The sequence below is a fragment of the Synchiropus splendidus genome, chromosome 19 (assembly GCF_027744825.2).
Source record: "Synchiropus splendidus isolate RoL2022-P1 chromosome 19, RoL_Sspl_1.0, whole genome shotgun sequence".
Classification (NCBI taxonomy): Eukaryota; Metazoa; Chordata; class Actinopteri; order Syngnathiformes; family Callionymidae; genus Synchiropus; species Synchiropus splendidus.
In genome coordinates, this window is record NC_071352.1 from 8,081,409 (window position 1) to 8,104,944 (window position 23,536).

Consider the following 23,536-nt stretch of genomic DNA (forward strand, 5'->3'; position numbering starts at 1 on the left):
TGTTGTGGGCAACGCAACTAATGATGTACAGCACATTGAAACAGATTTATTGCAAAGGCTTCGAACAGGTGAAGTACTCAGAGCTCATTTTCCAGTGTAATGAACTGTCCATAAAATCTATCATCTGTCTAAACGTAGCCCAGCGGTACTTTGCTTCAAGTTGAAAATGTAGTTAAACTTGGGTCTTTTCACATGTGCACTGACTGCCATACTAGGCTGTTTGGTGTTGAAATGTATGGATTTTTTCCACGTAACATAGCGGGTGGCTTAGGGCTGCTAGTGTAGTTACACTCAATAATAGCATATTCCATAAGTTGACTTTTATTAGTAAGCAACAAAAAAAATGTGTTTTCACTTCTCTCATTTTAGCTATCATCGTGCAGATCTGGTTGAGCAGAATAACAAGGATGTTGTGAAGGTAAACTATTTGTTTTTAGTGTGTAAATTGGGCTACAAAGTATTGAAAATGAATGCAGGATGGTTGTGTCAGGTTTCTTCTATGTGTCTGTGACAAATGGCGTCAGAAATGTGGTGGCAAGGTTAATCCATTGAAAGAATCGAGTGTAGTGTTAGTACTCGATTGGTCTTGGTTTCGAGACAGTGTCAGGACCGCTTTTTTAGGGTCTCAGTCTTGTCTCAGTCTCAGGATTTATATTCAAGATTGATCCACAAAAGGGCCACACTGCAGGTTTTTGCTGCAACTAGTCTGGAGGATGGCCAAACATTAAAACGTGTCTGAAGACTGATGCTGCTTGTTTTATTGGAACAAAATCTGCACCCACTGTGGTTCCTTTGTGGATCTCCTGATATACCTGTACACCTTCTTGGTCTGGATCTCCAAATATCTTGGTCTCATCTTAGTCTTGATCTCCAAATATCTTGGTCTCGTCTTGGTCTGGATCTCCAAATATCTTGGACTCGTCTTGGTCTGGATCTCCAAATATCTTGGTCTAGTCTTGGTCTGGGTCTCCAAATACCTTGGTTGGGTCTTGGTCTGGATCTCCATATACCTTGGTTGGGTCTTGGTCTGGATCTCCAAATATCTTGGTGTCGTCTTGGTCTGGATCTCCAAATACCTTGGTTGGGTCTTGGTCTGGATCTCCAAATATCTTGGTGTCGTCTTGGTCTGGATCTCCAAATACCTTGGTTGGGTCTTGGTCTTATTCTCCAAATACCTTGGTCTCGTCTTGGTCTGGATCTCCAAATATCTTGGTCTCATCTTAGTCTTGATCTCCAAATATCTTGCTTTCATCTTAGTCTTGATCTTCAAATATCTTGGTCTCATCTTAGTCTTGACCTCTAAATATCTTTCTACCATCTTGGTCTTATTCTCCAAATATCTTGGTCTCGTCTTGATCTTGATCTCCAAATATCTTGGTCTCGTCTTGGTCTGGATCTTCAAATACCTTGGTTGGGTCTTGGTCTTGATCTCCAAATATCTTGGTGTCGTCTTGGTCTGGATCTCCAAATACCTTGGTCTCCTCTTGGTCTTGATCTCCAAATATCTTGGTCTCGTCTTGGTCTGGATCTTCAAATACCTTGGTTGGGTCTTGGTCTTGATCTCCAAATATCTTGGTGTCGTCTTGGTCTGGATCTCCAAATACCTTGGTCTCCTCTTGGTCTTGATCTCCAAATGTCTTGATCTCGTGTTGGTCTTGATCTCCAAATACCTTGCTCCTGTCTTGGTCTTGATCTGCAAATATCTTGGTCTCATCTTAGTCTTGATCTGCAAATATCTTGGTCTCATCTTAGTCTTGATCTCCAAATATCTTGCTTTCATCTTAGTCTTGATCTTCAAATATCTTGGTCTCATCTTAGTCTTGACCTCTAAATATCTTTCTACCGTCTTGGTCTTATTCTCCAAATATCTTGGTCTCATCTTAGTCTTGACCTCTAAATATCTTTCTACCGTCTTGGTCTTATTCTCCAAATATCTTGGTCTCGTCTTGGTCTTGATCTCCAAATACCTTGCTCCTGTCTTGGTCTGGATCTTCAAATATCTTGGTCTCATCTTAGTCTTGATGTCTAAATATCTTGCTCCCGTCTTGGGATTATTCTCCAACTATCCTGCTCTCGCCTTGGTCTTATTCTCCAAATATTTTGGTCTCGTCTTGCTCTTAATCACCTCTAGTCTCTTTAATGTCTTTATCTCGGTTGGTGTGGTCTGGACTCCAACCCCCCACAAAAGAGTCAGGTGCGCAAGACACATGAGGCCAACTGCCCTAGCAGTTGGCCTCATGCTAATTTGACAGAGTTAGCATGAGGCCAACTGAAATGTGTGCTTGCTACATATGACGGAACCTTGAAGAAGGTATGATGAATATCAAAATGAGTGAAAAGTCGAAAAATGGTTTCTTTTGAATGTATCCTCAGATGATCGCCATTTTTAATAATTCATAATTCAACAGCACACTCAGCCGATTGAAATCTGTCATAATAGTTTTGGCTGAGTGGCCCAGATCACTGCCATAAAGTCCTTTATGTTCATGACCTGAACCAGAAGCCATGACTTCAAGACAATGTCAGCCTATTGCTCCAGCGGATATTCCGTCTAAACATGTGCGTTTAATGCTCTGATTTATTGTTAACTTTGAGTCATTTGTGTGCGACTGATGGAAAGTTTGGAAGCCGTTTCAGTGTGAGGTTGGCTGACATTTCACTGTGCTGTGTTGAAAGCCCCAGTGGTGATTAATTTATCATTCCAAACTGGCAGGCGAGTACACTTTGTTGTTCAACAAAACACAGTTGTCCGCCAAGTCTGTTCACGACCTGCAATCTAAACAAGCCTGGTGTGACACTGAAATTTTGAAATAAGGAGTTGGATTGGTTCTGCAACAGTTGGATCCTGGGTTACATTTCTGTCTAAAAACAAATCTTTGAAACTGATACATAAAATACATTGACAAGAATGTAAAACATTGAAGAAGGCTTTGGTAAGACTGAAGTTCAAATCTGATTTAAAAGGCATCAGAGAGTGCAAACCTCCTCCAAGCAGCTTCACTCCCATAGAAAATATCCCAATGACATCCGTCAAAAAAAATTCCTGGATCCAGGCTGTGATCCAAATCTCTCCCAAAATTGAATCATTTGTTCCTCGTCCCATTTCATTTATATCCAAGAAGTTACATCCAACTCTGTGCATAACCTTTCAGGCTATTTTGAACACAGACAGAGTGTAGCAAAGGTCATCTTGCTTCTCAACAAACAGGGATGAAAAAGGAGGGAAAGCTGACACACAGGATGGAGGGGGGAACAGTACACAAAACATGTCAGAAGGGTAAAATAACTTACATAAAGTGAGCCTCCGGTGATCTAAAATACATTGTAGAGAGAACATGGGTGAGAGCTGCACAACCAACACTGCGATCATGAGTGGCTACTGCCAACAGAGGCGCGGAGAAAACAGGAAGTGAAATTCTTTAGCTGGGAACCTGAACTATATTTTGAATGAATGAGCAAGGGATAAGGTGTTTTGCCCCCAAATGAAGAGCAATAGATCATCGCTTCATGTCAATGAGGTCTAATTCATGGTCATATCTGGTCCCAGACGGTTTTGCTTGACGTGTTGTTTGTGCTGAAAACTGTCGTTTTCGTAACATTCCCGGCAAGATCTTGCGCCTGCCGACGCACAACACTAAACAGGAGTCAAATTTATTGGTATAAAAATGAAATGCGGTGGGCTGATGTAACCCACCCTGTGAATGATGATCAATTTCACATCCATTTCAAGGTGTGAAAAACCTCCAGAATGTCACACTAGCATCACAGCCGAGCCTTTGCGGTGGATTATTTATGTTTCCTGGGAACATTTTGGTTCCATTCTCGGTATCACACAAGTGATCTGTCAAAACCTTAAATGGATTAGCGTCGCTCGCCTCCGTCCCAACTAGCAAAGGACCAAAGTTATGAGAGATCGAAGACTTTTTTTAACTAACGCCTTTGAAAGTTTGTACCTTTGTGATCAACCGTCGCGCGCCTTCCACCGATTCAAATCAATCTTTTGAGAAGAAGACATCGAGCTGTAATGGGAGTTTGCCAAATGAGGCTGCGCCAAACATTAAAATGCCCCGAAGTTCTTCATCTTCCTCGTGTTGTGTCATTGTTCTGTTCCCCGGGTGATTAAAAGCCTAGCATGTTACATCTCTGTGAGGGTTGTTCAGCATCACTCACTGTTCCGCGTACAACTGGAGACTTGACACTGCGGAGGGCGTGGAACGGAGGCAGCGGGTGTGCGGGGTCTCATTAATTGACGCCGCGGCTGCGTTCCTCTCTGTGTCGTGTTCCCTGCCAGGAGCTGGACTTGCTAATGAGGCTCCTGGATATCACAGACACGTCCCTTGGTATGCGGCACAATATAGCGCTCGCGACTCGGAATCACAGGGAAGCAAAGGGTGAGGAGTTGACGGATCGATGGAGGGACTCAGATAAAGATGGAAAGGCATCTCGACCGAGATCTCAGATGGTGGTGACGGAGAAATAGCGTGTGAGAGAAATGACCGCTGATAAAAGTGCAGCGGGACAGAGGGGAGAAAATCCTAGCAAGGCCACCATGAAAGACACAGTGCCGCTTCCAAAAAAAAAAAAATGGAAAAATAGAAACATTTTGGATGGAAAAAGAAAGATGCCATCAAAGCTGATAAGGAGAGGGCAAGGCGCCCTCCAGCGCAGCCAGGCGTGACTCCCTCACAAAAGGGTTGTGTGTGTTTTTTTTTTGCACGTGTGTGCGACTGCTTGATGGAGAGTGTGTCCAGTTAATTCAATCTGCTGCCCATTGACTATCCATCCTAATTAAATCTCCATTTGTTGGCGGCATGATATCGCCTCTAATTGTGTTGCTCTGGCATCAGATACGCACACCTGACACACACACACGCCGCTCCCTGACATGTCTGCGTTGCGTATTACACCTCAATTAATCACATCAATTACACATGAATTAACCCATGACCGTCCAATAACTGCAGCAGTGACAAGGCTTTTCTTTTTTTTTGGCTTCAGCGACGTGGCAACCAGAGCAGCAGATGTCAAAAGTTATCCATTGGGGAGTTTTAAAATGGCCGCCTTTTCTGTTGCTTCACAAACTGTTTCGCTTGGTTTCAGTATTCTTTGATGTTTTTAAGTAACGTTCACATTCTGCTGACGTCTTGGCGAGCTAGCGTTGTGTCGTCTTGTTGAATGTCAATATTAGCATCTAAATCGCGCTTCTGTTAAAGATTAAATATCAATGTACTTGTTTGCTGCGGGAATGTCATCAGGGTTGCATCCGACGCATTCTCACTCCGAGCGTTGAGGCATCGGAATTTCAGTTCCATCAAATGTTTCCTCTCCCGCGGCATTCTTGACCTTCGAAAAGAATGTTTGGTGTTCGGAAGAGGGAGACGATCGTAAGCTCGCCTTATACCCTTGCATGGGATCTGTACTATGTGGCTGGTCTTACAGAACGGTACCAAAAACCTGAGTCAAACTGATGGCTGCTCAATGTGCATCAGGCACTATGTACACCACGTGACCAGGAATTATAATCCAGAACCAAGAGCAGAAGCTTAGGGGGTGTCGCCCTATGTCTTAGCCCTTAACCTGAATAAATGAAAGCCTAAGGCGCAATGCTACTTCTTTGACCTGTCACCCAAAAGACCACCTGACAACCTTCAAAATGCTTCTCCTGTGGCGATGGCCAAACTGACAGATGAGGTTCGGGTGGAGTTTCCATCTGCCGATGATAGAGTTGGAGGGATGATCGAGGGAGAGGAGGCGGTGAAAATCATTTTCCGGATCAGTCACCCAGAGTAATGGACCGTGATCATGGAGGTGAAGAGAAAAGTGAAGCCAGGGTGGATTGGGGTGAGATGACAAGTGCTGGAAATTGGAAAGTAGTGAGTCCTACCATGAGTTTTTGAGACTCTGAGACTAAGAAGTATAGTTGGAAGTGACAGAGACAGTGATACCAATACTGAATATGGATAGATGAGGTTTCATGACACAGTATTGCAGGGTTGATGAAACAGTGTCCTCATTTTCAGGGCCACTAGATGGCACTGTCTGCTGTGTAAAAAAGTTTGGATTTCAATGAAACGTCACACCACATTAAGAGCGCCATCTAGTGGCCTCTGAAAATCTGGACACTCGTTCATTAACCCTGCAATACTGTTTCATGATGCCTCATCTATCTGTCACCACCAGTACCAAAGGATGTTTGAGGTGAAGATAGAAGGTAAAAGGAGGAAGACATCCGATGAGACCTATTGATGTGAAGAGGCGAGACGAAGGAGGATGCTCAAGATGGTTAAGACACAGAAGGGAAGTGCAGAAAGACTAACTTTCCGTTCGCAGTAATAGCTGTCAAAAACGCATAAGGAGCTGGAAATGGTCCCTAAACATCGGTAAACCGGCCGTTAACTTGTCCCCTGTTTTCCCCCAAACCAAGTCAAAATGGCTGTAGGGCCCTTAAAAGCTTCTCATTGAGGTCATAAAGACTCTAATGCCACGGCATGGGTGCCAAAGGGATCTAATACACTGTGCGGGCCTCCTGGATGGCAGTAAAAGATGATTTAGGGGCGATAAATACGGGTGCTAGTGGAGGGGATATGAAGAGTGGGGGCACATGGGGCTGTGATGGATTCATGCTGGATGCAGATGCAGAATCATGAGCCGCCTCTTGAAATGAATGCAGGGGAAGGACGAGGCTTTCCATCTCGCCTCTCAGACCTGGCCCAGTTGTTTGGCTCCTGCTGTAATGGGTGGCTTCACCTTGCTGCCTGGAGTTGGAGGACACCCACTTCTCTCTTTCCATCCTCCCTCATGTCCCTCACCTCGCCCTGGCGCTCCATCGCTTCTTCATCTCCATTTGTGTTTTCTACAATCTTCAAGCCGTATGTTTTTTTCTTTTGTTTTGCACCATCCGTTGCACCGCTGCCCTCTCTTCCTCCACTCCGTCTCTCCTTGTTTGTTGTCTGTCTTAATCCCTCTCTTCGTGTCTGACTGCTTTCCGACTCACCTAAGTGATGGAGTGTAAATCAGTGGGTGCTTGTTGTCACGGCGACAGCAGCTTGTGACAGAGTAACAGATCATTCTGACCTTCAGGAGTGAGCGTTTGTCATCTCAGAATGTCTGGAAAAGTATTTAAAACTCTTTTTTAGCTTGGCATTTCTGTATCCAGTCCTGGCCAATTCAAGGAAGCATTAGTTAAATGGATGAGAAACTGATGATGAATTTATTTATTCTCAAGTCAAAATATTTTGGGGGTGTATTGACAGAAAACTTGAGGTGAGACAAAACAGCTTTTGCTTGAAGTTGAAAACTTCTTTTTATGTTGCGTTTTAACAAGGACAAAAAAAAAGTGAAATAAATATTTATTTAATAATTTAGTCCCAAATCCACAATAAAAGCAAAAATAAATAAATAAATGATGTTTCAAATGAGATTAAACAAAATATTAATTGAAATTCTGAATGAAGTCCTCTAAAGGAAAACTTTTACAAGTATATCAAATAATAATAATAATAATAATATTGAGTGTGGAGTCTAGGCAAAGTGGAAAATGTATTAGCTTAAATAAAAAATAATACAATGCCTAAAATAAAATAGAAAATAAATTAAATAAAGCTCAATGAGGAATGTTTTTATTATTATTATTATTATTATTATTATTATTTATTTATTCATTTATTTTTACAAAATAGACCGGAAATTGTGACCGAAATAGCATGAAATCCACATGAAATTGACTGGCCAAAATAGAAAATAATATGTCAAACTAATTACAGATCCAAAGGACCAAAATATGATGAATTTGAATTATTTGGTGAGTAAAAATAAAACAAAATTTAATAAAATTGGGTTCAGTATATTTTCAAATTAAAAAGAAATATAGAAAATTAAAAAAAAATAATTATACAAATAAAAATTAAATATTTCAATAATTATCAAACTGAAAATAAAGGTAGAAAATATAGAAATTTAATGTAAACTTATGAAGAAAATGAACATTTTACGGAACTTCTTTGATAAACAACATGAGGACAAACTGTGAGATTCAATGGTTTACTGAAAAATGTTTTAAAAATGAGAGAAGACGCATCATTAAATTAATATTTAGGCGGGAGAAGTGTAAAATATATGATGCAACTGAAATTGCGTGGAAAACTGAGTAGTGTCTTCTTCCTTCTTCATTTCTTGGAGTGAAGTGGATCTAAAAATGATGGAGGTGAATCCACTCAGGGTTTACTGACGTTCTGTGGACAGAACAATAAGAAGCAGGATTTTATTGGGGAGTCATCATCTTTTAAGATGCTGTTAACCTTCATCCCTTAACCCCCTCCATCCGCCGACCCCAACCCTTTCACCAGCACATTACCAAGTCGAGGTCATCGCTGTGACTGCTGCATCACCCCCATCCGAATGGCCAGCCGTGACCCATGGCGCAAGTTAAAGTCCGATTGCTGAGCCTAAATGACAGCTCTAAATTCTCTCGGCTGACATGATGCCCTCAGAAGATGACGTGAGGTGGTTGATGGAGCGGAGAAGTTTTGTTTGGCACAGGCCGTGAAGCAGAGAGCCTGATGAAAAGGGACAGCAGGTAGCAAGAGTGGCAGACATGGAAGGCGTGGGAGGGGGAGAAGAGATTTTTTGCGAGGTCTACAGCAAGACTGTGGTTCTCCAGGTTCCTGAGGATTAAGGAGGACCGCCCGAGATCCCGGCTCCAAACACAAAAAATAAAAAGGCTACCGTCTGTGTGATTGCATGCCAGCGTGGAGCGATGAAGAACACAATGGACTCCGGTTTTATAAAGCCGCCCCGGTGCTCTACTCTTTGTTTCACTGTCATTAGAATTCTGTGTATGCAGCAGGGGAGCCGGCTGGAGACGTGCCACTATTCAACCTCAGCTGGCAGGTTGGCGAAAGGTGCTTTTATATCAGCGGCGAGAAGGGATGTGCACCCTGGAATTTGGGGCCAGATGTTCAGCTCTGCAACTACTGGTCAAGAGGGAGTTCCCTCTTCATCTTCTCTCTGTTTGGTGGCGGCTTGTTTTTGCTGTGGCCGCCGCTCTTTGTGGGCAATAATGAGATTATTTTAGTGCGTGATGAAATACTGTGGTAATGTTCGTGTTCTGGCGTGTCGAACTGAAGGCCAGCCTGCCACTTTGTGACTCAAATATCATTTCAGATCCTAGAATGGACTGCAACAGTCTTTATTACTAGGTCATATTCAAGCTATAAAATGTGCGGTAGGGAGGTTTTCCTGGATCGTGTTGACCTGTAGGGGGCGATCATTTGTCATTTGGCTTCATTGAATTGTGGGTCGTCTTTCCTCACGTTGTTTGTGTTTAAAATTCAACTAGATGAAATGAATCCAAACACAATAGGGAGAAGCGGAATAAAAATAAACATGAGATGCGAAGAGGTTCCCAAAGTTCAGGTCAAAAGGTCAATGATGCTTGAGTATTATTCTAAACCAAGCGTCTGTTAGATCAAGACAAAAAACAAGGTTCAAGATTCAGAGTCAAGGTACGCTCCTTTTCATGATATTTCAAATGCTACATATCGACTCGGTGTGATGGTAGATCAAGATCCACCATCTACTTCTCCTACTAGCCCGAGTAAAACGGGCGTGAACATCAAAATCTTTTTCTCAATCTCCAACCAGGCGACTGGAGTTCCATGTACCAGTGGCCTCCAGCCGGCACCTGCCAAATGTAAGCCGCGGCTCCTCCATTCACCGGTCAAAAACAAGATGTGACAGCACTACTTTCTTCTCTTTCTCTCCTGTCGCGTTCAGGAACTGTAACAGGACGACAGTGATCAGTATTCAGTCGGACACGTTGTCACTGCCTGCCGTTGTGCTCCGTATCTCCGCACGATATCATAAGGCAACGCTCATGAGGAAAAGGTTAACACACAGCAGGCGCTAAGGAAGCTATCAATTCTGTTAACCGAAGTGCAAAAAGGCACATAAATCCTCCCTTTGGCGGCACATATGTAGCAGTAACCACACAAACATGCATCAGCTGTGTTTTCGCCGAGAGGTTCAATGACCAGTGATGAAAAGCAACACGGGAATGAGGGTCGAACAAGAGGTTCTCTGTTAGAAACTCATTAGATCCCAGAGACCAATGTGCAGCGAAATTGCCTCTGCTTTCCCATCTGAGAACTGTTTGTGGTCATCAGTCATCGGAGTTCTCTCGAAGTCCAGAGGAGTCACTTCCAGTTTGGGAGTTTTTCATTATAGCAACTGGATGTTGAATTCTCTGTGTCCCTCAGCACTTTCCGCTGAAAATATGGCTTTGCTGTGAATTTTAAATTGGATAGGGAAATAGATAACCGTGGCTCAGAGGCACGCGACGCTGACCTCACACTGTTTGCCTTTTTATTATTGTCACTTAAAAGCATTGACTCATACGGATGTCGACAAGCGACGGAGAGTGCTGCTCATTCTGATCATATTTCAATGATATTAACTTTTTTTTTTTCTTTTTAGATCAAGACAGAGTGGATTTCCTTCACTTATGTTGAAGACCGAGATACATTTTGCACTCGTGTTCGGTTTTATATCTGAGCACATACTTTGCAAACCTGCTATAAAAAATACACTTTAAATACTTCAACAAGCTCCAAGTTCATTTGAGTAACACATGACTCATATATAACACGAATAAGAAAAGATGGCTCCGGTTCAAATCCACACATTTCATATGAGTTATTCACATTTCTATAAACAGCACTGTGACATCCGTTGGTGTTTAAAAAAACTGGAAATGTATATGAGGATGTCATCATCATATACACCTCTGTTAATATCATAAATTTAAATTGATGTTTTGATATTCATGTACAGTTTTTGGGGTTCAGATTTCAGAGCATATTAATTTTTTTAGGCTGCTTAATGTGACATCTGCTGTCACTGTTGGTGGGAAGTGTGAATAACCACTTTCATTTCCACTGATTCACATGTTCACACTCCATTGTTAAATAACCATATTCATCGACAGCCTTTTTCTATGATGATGTTGTTCGATAACACATTTTTATTTATGCAGTGGGTGCCTCGCCAATTCAAGGGTTGTGTGTGCTGTGTGTTTGAGGATTGTATGAAGTGGGATTATGTCGCAGAAGCGCCCATGAAAGAGGACTTAGATGTTCTCAAGATCCATGAATGGATGCTCCTTTCAATCTTCCCTAATGCAAATAACATGACATTTGTGATTGAAAAGGAGCAGATTGGAGAACAGTCTTTATAATTTCTGCCCCTTATTCACACTTGCTCTACTTTTCCAGACAGTTTAAGCTTGTGTTGCTGTGTAACAGAGGGTGGCAGCTATGTTTGTTGGTTTCATTTTACAAACTCCCGATGACACAATTTCTCGCTCAAGTGGACAATACTCACGCATTTCACATTCCACCTGCTCATTTCCCTTTTTAATATTATTGTTTTTCTTTTTTTTATCTTATTGGTGCCTAACACCACAAAAAATATTGTGTTGTGTTTTCATATTGGTGTTATTTTTTCTGGTTCTGATGTGTATTTCATTCAATTAAACTATATATTTTCAGCTTTCTAAAACCATTATGGTGCTATTTTAAGATATTTTCACCTGGTGTCTAGTGGATAGGTGGGTGTCATTTGAATAAAGATAATGAAATATCTGGTCAATGTCCATCTGCTAGCGTTGCAGATAAAATTTCCTTTCATATGTTGCCATCTTACACAGCTCGGCAAACAACTGTACTCCGCCACGTAACTGGTTTCTATAGGCAGAGTAAGTCTCCACCCCTTCCAAAAAAGAATGGAAGTCTATGGGGAGATCAGATCAAAGTTATTTTCTGGTCCACTTTGCCCCATGCCCTGGATCACACGTATGCTCTACCTCAATTTAAACGATAAACAATGATGCCAGTTTCCACTAAGTTTGTCGTGTAATTTCTGGTTTATTTGCTGGTGAAAAATGTGTAATAATTTTTTTGGCAAACTAATGTTTTCCTGAGTAAGTGTACTTCCAACTTTGTAAATGTGTTTTCAGAGTTCGTAAATCTGTTGTCACAGTTTGTAAATGCATTTCCATTGGATGCAAATTTTCAGAAGAGTCGTACAGAGCAACGTGAAGTGGTTGCTGGAATGTTCATTTACAAACTCTGTAAACACATTTACAAACTTGGAATTACACCACGTCAGGTTTGCTGAAGAACTAAATTTCAAATGTATATGTGTTTTGCACTTCTCAGCCACCGTACATTAGAATGTGTCTTTGAAATTCATCGACATCATATGTGAGATCTATGGCATATTTCAAGCCCAATGAGAAAATAACTTTTAGCTCTCCATTGACTCCCATGTTTCTGTTTACTCCCATGAGGGGGAATAGATGTTCGTGACTTACTGTAGAGGAACCTCATACCTACCATATATGGTGTTGTTCACCACCCAGCTAGTTAGCCAGGTTTGCCAAAACAAGTCGGTGAATGTTCCGAGTTTTTGTGGGTAAAATCAAGTGCAAATGTTGTCATAAATACACACAAAGCCAAAGCCTCACCCAGGAATGGGTCCTGAACTTCCAGCCCGGGCTTGAAAGCAAGTGTGAGTCGTGAGTGCAAGGAAAGCAGATTTGGAACCCGGTTTCTGCGTGATGTCAGGAGCAAGAGATAGGAATGGAAACCCCTGCTGAAGAACCACACCTGATGTTAAGATGAACATGCGTTGCCTGTCTCTGTAAACACGATGACAGCAGATGGCAACAACCTGCTGTAAATAAAAACACATGAATGGTTGTAAAAGCCGGGGTGATTACGCCACACTCCAAGCCCTGTTCGGCGGTTTAACACCAGCAAGTGAAGTTTTAAGCACATTTCTTTCATGCTGCAGTCTCTTTGCCAGTTTGCATCTGTGGGTCTCTAATGGCTCCCAGTTGATGGAGCCACACCGCTAAAGTGCTCGTAGCTACCGAGCCTATAAAACAGCTGGAAAAAGGATGCCGGGCGCCGCGTGTTCCAGGCTCTGCAAATGTTTTGCTGCGCTATGTGTGTCAAGTGCAAATGCATTTACTGGCGGATGGAATTACAGCAAAGCCAGTCGCTGATTCCCGCCTGACAAAAATAGAAATGGCTCCTCCATTTGGGCTCAGACGGGGATCATTTTCAAGGGTCTTTTGGGTTTTGGACAATAGATTTTTGAAGCACGAATGGCAACTAGCGGTGTCCTCACCAGACAAAAAAAGAAGCGACGTCGCTGCCTTTATGTTTGAGTGATCGGAGGTAGCTGCGTGTCTTTTATAGGATATATTTGTCTGTTTCTATCTGTGCATTGGCACGGATGCTGAGTCGATCTGGTATTCATAGCGTCAATCGGGCTGCCCTCACTTTCACCCAAACACAAGCCTCCACAGTCGCTGCCGTAAAATTTGGGTGTTAACTCGCATGCAGCGAGTGGAGAGAGGCGCCGTGGCTTTTGTATTCAAGTGGGAGAATGAGTCACCTAAAGTGAAAGGGCAAGAACTGAGAAGGCTTGAGGGCGGTGAGTGAGCGCGACAGTAAACACAGAGGACAGAATCAAAGCTGCCGTCACAGTTGGCATCAGTGCCACGCGAGGAGGCTGTGGAATCACAGGAGGACATCAATGGAGGGCTATAGAATTAAAAAAATAAATAAATAAATATGGAAATAATGTAATGAAATACTTGGGAATCAATAAAGAAAAGAAAACTTCTGTTGTATTTGGAAAATTATCAATGAATGATATGAAGTGTTGATCATATACATAAGGAAAAACAATTCTAATAACAACTTTATACAGTATATTGTGAAATTATATAATGAAAAAAATATGTTTTGACAAAATAAAACATCAATAATGATCATCATAACATCACCATAGATTGAAATCTACATTCATTTATTCAAAATGTGTCAATAAATATCCACACAAAATGATGCAAAGGTTAGTTAATCTCTACAAATCCATATATATTTTGTGTTTTGCGTTTTAATTAAATCAAAAATAAAAAAAACACAAAGTTTGGGTTCTTTTAATGTTTGAACAAAAGGTCTGTAATCGAACAGCCAAGACCGTTAAAATAAGTTTTAAAGAGTTCCATTTATAAAATTATGACAGGCAGTAAAGTCATAAAAAATAGCAAAAAAAAACGTTCTTACTGCAAGCCATTAAATATTTAATAACTGTGAATAGAGAATGCCTGTGTTAATGAATTGATAATTCATCCTCTGAAGATGTTCAGAAGTTATGAATTTTAAAAGCAAAGATTTATGGGAAAGTGCTGTTAAACGTTCAGACCCAGTGAATGCAAAGTAATATTAATAAAGCTGTACTCTTCTACTTTTACACTTGAGATAAAGTGTCACAATGATGAAGAAATGAATTTCAAGTATCGAAGGACAAACTTGTTAAAGAGATAAAAAAAAAAAAGTGATTGTCATTTTGTTGCTTGGGAAAAAAAACCCCAAAGCATTTAAGACTATAAGTTGGTACTACAGTACTTTTCCTTGTTATTCTGCTGGAGTGAGTCGCGAGAGTGTTGAGGACATCTCTGTAGGAGGATGAAAACAATGTCAGCCTCCTCCTCTGCTCCATGAAAGTTTCTCTTCAATGACAAAAATGTCTTCTTTTCTTCTCTTAAAAAAAGCAATGTACATTCAATACTCTTCCCTGGACGGACTTCAGCGGCTGCACTGAACTTTTCTTTACCTTCCTCATTTGAATATTCTCACATCCATTAGCATCTTTAGGAAAGAATTTCTCCAAATAAATTGCACCACTGTGGATATGAGCTGGGCGCTTCACGTGGGAGATGGTCAGCTATGAAGGCTATATAAGCCTCCGCAGCTCTAGTTCCATCCCTTTTCCACACTTTTTTTTCACCCCTTAACAGTGGTACTAATCGCGTCCCCTGTACAGGTGGTGACTTTGTTTTGTTCTGACTGAACAGTACGGAACGTGGCTTTGGCTTATACACTGCTGCCTGTAGGTGGAGTGGTAGAGCTGTTTTCCTCTGGCTTTGCTTTGTGATATTTCATTGAGTGAGAGTGACCTTCTGAGTTTGGAACCAATAGAACAGTCAGAGTTTGTATTTTGGTAACGTAAGCAAGGCGGCGTACACTGGTTAAACAAACTACGTCACTGTTCTGAAGTTGTGGCCATGCAAAAATATACTTCATTTTCACACCTATGTTGGTGGCGCTAGGAGCCACTTCCTTTGCCAAATTCGGACTCGGGGACGGGACCAGAAAAAGTCAGAAGATTTCTCGCTTAGAATAAAAGTCTCCAATGATTTTACGATCAAATAAGCAACAGTGGTTTTTCAACCTCTGCTTTTTTTGTATATACCGTGGAGGTGGTTTGAATGAGGGCGCTGAAGTCTGGCGCAAACATGCTCCGGGTAATCATACTTTATTGTCTCCTGTTTCGACCCATCCCACTTCAAACACCATGTGTCACAAAGACTTTGGACTCAAATCCAAGTCTTCTTTGGGAACTGACACCTCAATATTTGGGTACAATTGGGTAAAACATGCCTACTTTTTAGAAACCTCTCAACCCTGGATGACCCGGATGACCGAGAAGCCACACGGACGCACCCCGGCGAAAATGAAAGTGCTTTGTCAAAAAGCTCAGCACTGGACCCAATACATCACCTTGTAGTCTTTTTCGGCAGTGGCGTGGCCGTGTGCGCTGTTGCGGATGAGGCGTGTATAATCTAGCTGCATTAGGGAACTATAAAGATAAATGAAGTGAGGCAGAGAGTATAACTCATCCTGTCAGAGCAAAAGGGGTTTCAGGCTGAGTAACTTTGTGTTTTCCAAAGCAGACTGGACCGCTTCACTCCCACTGGCTTTCTAGTTACTGCAATCTCTTTCCTGAGCAATTGCTTGTATTTTGTTCTCCATTTGCTTTTTTCTCAATTTCCCCGCTCCGCTCTTCCACCTCCGGCTGGCGTCTGCCTCGCCCTTTGGATCCTCCAATCCTCCTTTACTGATCGAGAGCTATGGAAGTGTTCATTTACACTCCTTTGCCACCAATCTCTCTTCCACCTCTCCGCCAGCACATTTCAATTTGAAATAAAAGAGTAAGCTGCTTTTTTTTCCCCCGTAACAACTCACTTCACGTGCCTTTTTGGCAGCCTTTTTCTGTTGACCTTCAATCAGTGCAGGGGAAAAATGGAAATGGCTTACTGCGCGCTCTGAAATTGGGTTGTGTGTCTGCTCGCGGGATTTACTCAATCACTGCCATTTTTGGACCTAAGTCCTCGCGCCACATCTTTGTATTCCTGCTTTATTTATATGGCTGTGTGATGTCTGTTTCCTCAGTGGAGGACGTCCCGCCTTACTTCAACATGGAGCCTCCTCAGACTCAGGTTCATCTGGAGAGAAACCGCCTGGTCCTTACCTGCATGGCGGAGGGCAGCTGGCCTCTGGAATTCAAATGGATCTACAACGGAACTGAGCTCACTCGCTTCTCCCTGGAATACAGGTAATATATCAGCTTCCCAGCTGGAGCCTCATCTCAATGTTTGTATCTGCAATGCTCCCTCAGCTTTCCCTTCCCTGAGCATCTTCAGACGCAGTGTCTTTGTGTCCCCCGTGACGCGTTTATGTCCGTCCATCATGTGGATTGTATATCTTTAGAATAAATTAAACCTTGCATCTTCATATCACACAAGGACGCGAGGACAAATGACTTTGATCGCACCGGTCAAGGCCATGAATCTGCCTTCGACAGGGTGGTTTATAAGGTCAAGAGTCACCATGAGATGATATTGAGGGAATTGAAATCGTGCTTTGTCAATAGATCTTTGTAGGATTGCATGAGTCATTCAGAGCAAGGCTGCGCTTCATTGTTTCTAACTACATTATCTATCTGGAGTGTCATGGTAATGCAGTATCTGTTGAAAGGCAATGCCTTCACTGAGTGATCTGAAGTCTTCTTTGTCTTTGGGATGAAGGATGAATCTTTTAAAAAATATTATAACATGGAGTTAACAAAGCTAATAACTTTGACACCTATTTTTGCTTTTTCTGACCCATTTAAAGCAGCAGGTCTATTTAGTATGTGCACAGTTTGTTTGATGCTCTGACTTCAGACGGGAGCTGGAAGTTCTGCATCTGTGTCGTCTTTTTACCATCAAAGAAGACAACCTCCCCGTACGGCCATGTCTGTTACGCAATGGTAAAGAAACAGGTTAGATGATGACGGGTTGCTAATTCATCTGAAACCCAGTCCAAGTGGGACGTCTAAAATGGTACGCCCCAGAAGTAGAACGCGTCGAAATTCAGGTAGGGCACAGAAAGGGATTGGACGAAGTTGATGCGGGACGAACGAGCACATAAAGTTGCCACAATATTGTTTCTCTAGCTTCACTCTCATCCCAACTCTAAAGGCCCATCTATGCTCAACGTTACAGTATGTACAGATCGGGATATGGATGCAGCCTTCTGTGTTCATTTTGTCCGTACAGTTACGACCCAAATGGAACAGTACCAACAGAAATTGTGTTGCTGTTACATCCCAACACATAGTTCTAATGAAACATGAAGAAGACATAGCAATGTCCTCTAGTCCCAATATATTACACAGCCTCGCCGACCACCGCCTCGTACAGTCCAACACTGCATCCGTTTTCCTCTTTTGTGCTAGAGGTACATTCTCAATACTTCTTCCACAGTCGCCACGTTTGTTTTTGAGTTTCTCTTTTGGGAGATAATCCGGACAGACCCTCGAATAATAAAGACGGAAACTTGTGAACATTGAGAAACACAATCTCCATCCATCTGTTGAACATCATCAGGATTTCACATCTCCCTCATATTATTCTCACTTCACTGAGTCCCCAAAAACATTTGTGCTCTTCCGTCTTCCACGGAAGATTTTTTAAGCTCACCTTCATTTTGAAAAATACTGCCCTCTGTTGGGCTGAGGTTGTCACTGTATGGACCGGGTAGCGCATGCATTATGTTGAATTCGGTTGGATATATTATATGAAAGTTTTCCCATTTACACCTCTGATGGACCACTGGAAATGAGATAGCGTGCTGATTTTGGCCCCCATGCCTTGTGTTGAACCCCTTACTGACACATTCATTTCAATTCTTTCCGCATTCTGCAGCCTCCATGCAAGTCTTCCAGGAATTTCTGGTACGCAAGAATCCTGCAGCATCCACTAACAAATGATCAGCGCGTCTGTGTATTCTCAGTCGGCAGTCACAGACTGTAGTAAAGTCTGTTTCTATCTAATTCCGCCTTCTATTTGCTGCAGTCTGACTTGTTTGACGGGAGCAGACGCTCTCAGGTGGCACCGTCTGATTGCTACCGCTGCCCACACCTTCCCCTCTGCCTCGCTCCCTTGTCTCCTCTTCCTCCGTGTTGCTGTCTTCGCTCAGCATTTGGCTCTGCTCTCACATGGCTTATAGTCTCCGGTTTGCCTCGCAGGCCAGCCCTCTGCTTATTATTCCTCACCAGCCCTGATCAAAGAACAGAACTGGAATCTATCTAATCACACCCCAGCACCCCCTTGCTCTCCTTGGTGGTGCAGGGGGAACATGGCAGGGGCGGACTCCACGCTCCTAAGTGGCTCTAGCAAACCAATTAGAAAGCGGCTCTGGGGTTATCTGTGTAGCATTTCACACACACATTAGACATGAATGTACACTGGTGGGTAAGTCCTCGCCCTGGACTGACACACCAGTGTATCATTGGACTCGGCTGACTGAAGATACACCATTACAATTGGGCTCTTATTCAATTATGACAGTCAGAAGCGCAGTAGCGTGCGCCTTATTGAGTCTCAAATTGAAACCGTTGCTTTCATTTCACACTGACGGTTATTACATTTGCCCTCATTCTCACAGTCTTTTGTGTTGGTAATATGTCTGTCTTAGCTAAGTGGAAGTCAGCGCCCTTTATTTTCATAATAGTCTCAGTCTAAATGGAGCCCCAACATTATGCTCTATTTTCTTTTGTCCCAGCAAAGACATCCTTAAGGTCCTAACAACACCACCTCCTGTGGTAGACGTGCGCTACACATACCACACGCCTGCAATGTCATTATTCGGGCACAAGTCCCGTGTCGGATTGGCCTTTTGTCTGCACAGATCCTAGTACAGTGGTTTTCAAACGTCTCGGAATTCGAACAAATCAGAGTTTGAACAAAAATTTCGAGATTTTTTTGCTTCGGATTTCGAACAAAAATCCAGAACTCGAACGCCCCCGAAAAAAAAAAAAACCATAACGTGCGCGGACCGATCAGCTGACCCGCGAGGCGCTTTGTTATTGTGTATAACGCAGCCTCTGTATGCAGACGTTTCCCGTTAGCTACATTTACTGACTGTTTCTTCTTCATATTGAGGTGTAAAACCTTTCCTGTCTCCGTACTGGACCGTGGTAGAGTGTCACAGGGGAGGTGCTCGCTCTCCACACTCCAGGGTTTGATGTCCTGTTGTGGGCTGGAGCTGGGACAGGGATGAGGCGAGTCTGGGACAGAGCGTGACTTGGTTTATGACTTTGTCACAGCCAAACTGCACAGAAGCGCACATTCAGAGCTGGACACGCACCGGGCACCTCTTCACTTCTGGAGAGACCTCACTCACTCGGCAACCCCTCCCACATGCAGCGGCCACACACATAGACGAACACTATACATTCACTCCTACAAAAGCCTATTTTAAGGCTTGGAACGCATTGTTTCTTTTTCCATTCATTGTAATGGGAAAAATCCATTCCAGCCACAAACAAGTGTAATATTTATATCAATTGTCGTCCGTGAAGATGAGCATTTCCTAGCACAGTCAGTTTGTTTAGCTCATGCGCTAGCGTTAGCACAGAAGCTTCATGTGAGCATGTACCACTACAGTCCTGGCCTATGTACGAGTTTTTATTTTTATTTTTTAATGATGAGAAAATGTACGATTTTGTGTATTGATTGTATATGGCACAGCCATCTACAGGTCACCAACGTATCTTAGGAGTCGAGGCTTAAAATAGAGTGAATCTGTGGCAAGTGAAATGAGGACAAGCAAAACAAAACACGCAAACAAGCACTCTCAAATAAAAAAATAGAAAGCAATATTTCCCTCATAAATGGAAATTCTGGGAGTCATTCTAGGCAACTAGCATGGAAACCTCTCACAGTGAACACCGGATTGAAAATGTGAAGAGTGAAATGATAAAGTAAATATGGTTTGGAGACGATTGACAAGGGAGAGATAGAAGTGTCAGAGTGGAAGTTGTTTTTAGCGGGAGTCCTGGTGGAACAGCTCATGTTTAGGAGACAGTTATGGAGGTCAGATGGTTTGGATACGTGGAGGGGAGCGACTTGTTGGACAGTGAGATGCTAGGTTAAAGAGGAGGAGGAAGACACCCATATACAGTATGTCCTTGGTAGAGATTGAAACACAACACAAGTGAAAATGGTGCATGAGCTGTTTGCTAGCGGTCTCCACCCCTCATACAACCTTGGACTGTTGCAGTACCTTATGAGGCCTGGGAGCGCTTTCCTTCTGGAATAATAAAAGTCATTGCGGATCCTTGATAATTCCGAAGGAGCCAAATGTTTGCTGCCTTCATGGCATTTTCATTTGTTCCCATCAGGTACCTCATCCCCACACTGGACCGATCCCATGCCGGTCACTATCGCTGCATCGTCAGAAACCGAGTGGGCGCCATCATGCAGTGCAGCACCGAGGTTCAGGTCGCATGTAAGTGGTGCTTTTGATGGGATAAAGAGAAGACGTGCGTAGTATAGGTTCACAGAGCACTGGGCATTTAAAGGTCTTCTTTGTTTCCTTTCAGACATGAGTGGTTTCGTGGAAGGGGAGCGCTCTCAAACAGTGTCTCAAGGCGAGGGCGCTCTCATCCCGGCCCCCCGCATCCTCAGCTTCCCAAAGCCACAGATCACCTGGTTCAGAGACGGGCGAAAGATTCCTTCCAGCAGCCGCATGTAAGTTTTCTCTTTTTTTTTTTCTGGACTTGTTGGTGAACGCACTGCTTCTTCCACTTCAGAGAACTGTAAGAAGTTCAATACCGCTCGCAGATCTCTCTCCGACACCCCCCCCACTGCACTCACCGGGAGTGAAGTTGAGCGGAATAGTTGATGAGGCAGTGTTGGTGCAGGCTCCATGTTCATCACTGAATCACCTCTCGGTGATGAAGCCGGTTATTATATCACCCGCATTGACTGTGCAGGCGGAATGATTGAAGGGTAAAGATAAAGCAGGCAGCAGGGGAGCCAATTACACCAAATTGGACAAAAGGCCTCAAATGATGATAGGTTTGACTGACAGCTCTCACAGAGACGGAGGGGCGCGGGGGTCGGGAAGTGATGCCGGAATACATATGTTTGAGAAGTCTTAGTCATGCCATTTAAACATCGCAGATCAGCGGAAGACTCCAAAATACGCCCTATTGAGCTGCCGTGACTCATGAGATCCACTTATGACTTGTGATGTCAGCGGAACTTCATTTCTATGGAGAAGTTCCACAGACGCTCCACAAGTTTATCAATAGTTGTGTGAAGATTGTCGTGAAATGTTGGAATGAAATTGAACAGAGAAGTTGAATCAAATTTCAGCACCATCACGCACACATTTGTCCCATGAGAACAGCAAAATATATATTTATATCACTGAAGGTGTGCGACTTTTCATTGTTAGTCTCATATAAAATCTTTTTTCAGAAGGTTTTATTCAGTATAGTCATGGCATGTACAAGTTTGTGGCACCGGAACTTTGGAGTTTAGCAAAACAATTTAAACACTGCGCCTCATCTCTCTAAAAAAAATTATATATCTATATATATATATATATAATATATATATATATATATATATTTTTTTTTTTTTTTTCAAGAATTTAACTTTTCTTGTGAACAATACAACAAAAAGTATGTTATTTATTATTTTTAATATTTGTTTGTGTCTGTATAATGCAGTCACTGCGTTTTCCTTCTGAAACACACACACACAAAAAGATGAAATCTGAGATTGTGTCAAATTTTAAGCCTGTCTGAAAATGTTTTGCTCCCGCGACAAATCAACTATTATTATTATTATTATTTATATTATTATTATTTATATTATTATTATTGTTATCATTATTAGTATTACGATTATCGTTATTATTATTATTATTATTATTATTATTATTATTGTTGTTAATAATAATAATAATAATAAACATGAACAGTATTTAGCATCGTAAAAACGAATTTTATTCAGATGTGTCTGTTTCATTTGTTATTATAGACTACAGACAGACCAGACAGTTATTTTGTCCTTTTAAGTTGTTGTGTCTCACGATTATTCTTTTTAATATTGTTCATAATCTGTCCTATGTTACAGTAGAATAGGCCACACTTAGGAAGCCATTACAGTAAAACATTTTCTGAACACTTTTTCTGTGTAGGATGCTCAACATTAAACTTTAAATAATGCCCTGTACCTGCATATACATGAGTCAAACTCAATGCCACAGAGTGGAATCCGCCCTTTTAAGACATGATACTGCTGGAACCCGAGCAGTTACACTGGCTGTTCTGTTTGTATTGGACTGTGTTTAAGCTGTTGACCCCTTGCCACCACTACTTTACTAGATTTCATATCTACTGTCATTTCAAAACGAAATCAGGTCGATGAAATATCAATATTTCACAAAAAAAAAAAATCCTATTTTTAGTGGATCTTAGTTCAAGTGTTACCTTTATCAGGATCGCGTTTACTCTGTTTCAACAAGTGTGTGTGTGGGTGTGTGTAGGAGTGAGTGGTTGAGCACTGGCTGCAGGTGGTTAAGTGCCATATGACTGAAGTTGACATTGCTTGAAAAAAAAACAGATGAAGACTAATGTGTTCTTAAGAGTCAGCACAAATTCCAATAGAAGTACTTTTGGACCTGTCTGTAAGAGGTAAAATAATGGCAATATTAAGAGACTGACGGTGAAAGAATTTGAACAATTTGATGACGTAATGTTTTATTTATGTATTGTTCAGCTTTGAACACATATGTATTTGTTGCCTTTGATAGCGATACTGTTGAAACATATTCACTGAGTCAAGAATTTAACTTTTCTTGTAAACAATACACCAAAAAGTATGTTATTTATTGTTATTAATATTTGTTCGTGTCTGTATAATGCAGTCACTTTTGTGTTTTCCTTCTGAAATACACAAAAAAAAAAAAAAAAAACAAGGCTGTCCGTTTTGCTGCCACTGTAAATCTATTAAAATGCGCCATTTAATACAGTATATTATGTTTTAGCACCAACTTTATGCTGTAAATGTCACTTGTGAGACCCCTGGTAAAGAGCCAAAGGTCGTGTTGGTCAGTCGGGTTTCTTGTTTTGTCACAAATGTGCACCGACAGAGATAGTTGATTTATATAATTTGGGCTTCTCTGCACTCAGCTTTCTCCATCTTAATGTATACTAACCCCTGTAAGGCGTTTCATGGCCCTTGACTTGACGGAACGCTGCCTCCTGTCTGCTTCACAAACAGACGGGTGGATCCGTGAAGCCCATTATAAGCAGTTAAATCTCTGTCAGAAGCTAAGTT

At 42.0% G+C, this 23,536-nt stretch overlaps 1 protein-coding gene across 5 annotated transcripts in view; it reads left to right on the forward strand.

Annotated features, from left to right (window-relative positions):
• The window catches only part of sdk2a (sidekick cell adhesion molecule 2a), a 160,963-nt gene that overhangs the window by 74,193 nt on the left and 63,234 nt on the right, over positions 1-23,536 (forward strand). For all 5 annotated transcript variants that reach the window (XM_053851942.1, XM_053851941.1, XM_053851944.1 and 2 more), the window contains exons 2-4: positions 16,308-16,470; positions 20,584-20,690; positions 20,785-20,932. In XM_053851942.1, the coding sequence (XP_053707917.1) occupies positions 16,308-16,470; positions 20,584-20,690; positions 20,785-20,932 (418 nt within the window). The remainder of the gene's footprint in view (positions 1-16,307; positions 16,471-20,583; positions 20,691-20,784; positions 20,933-23,536) is intronic.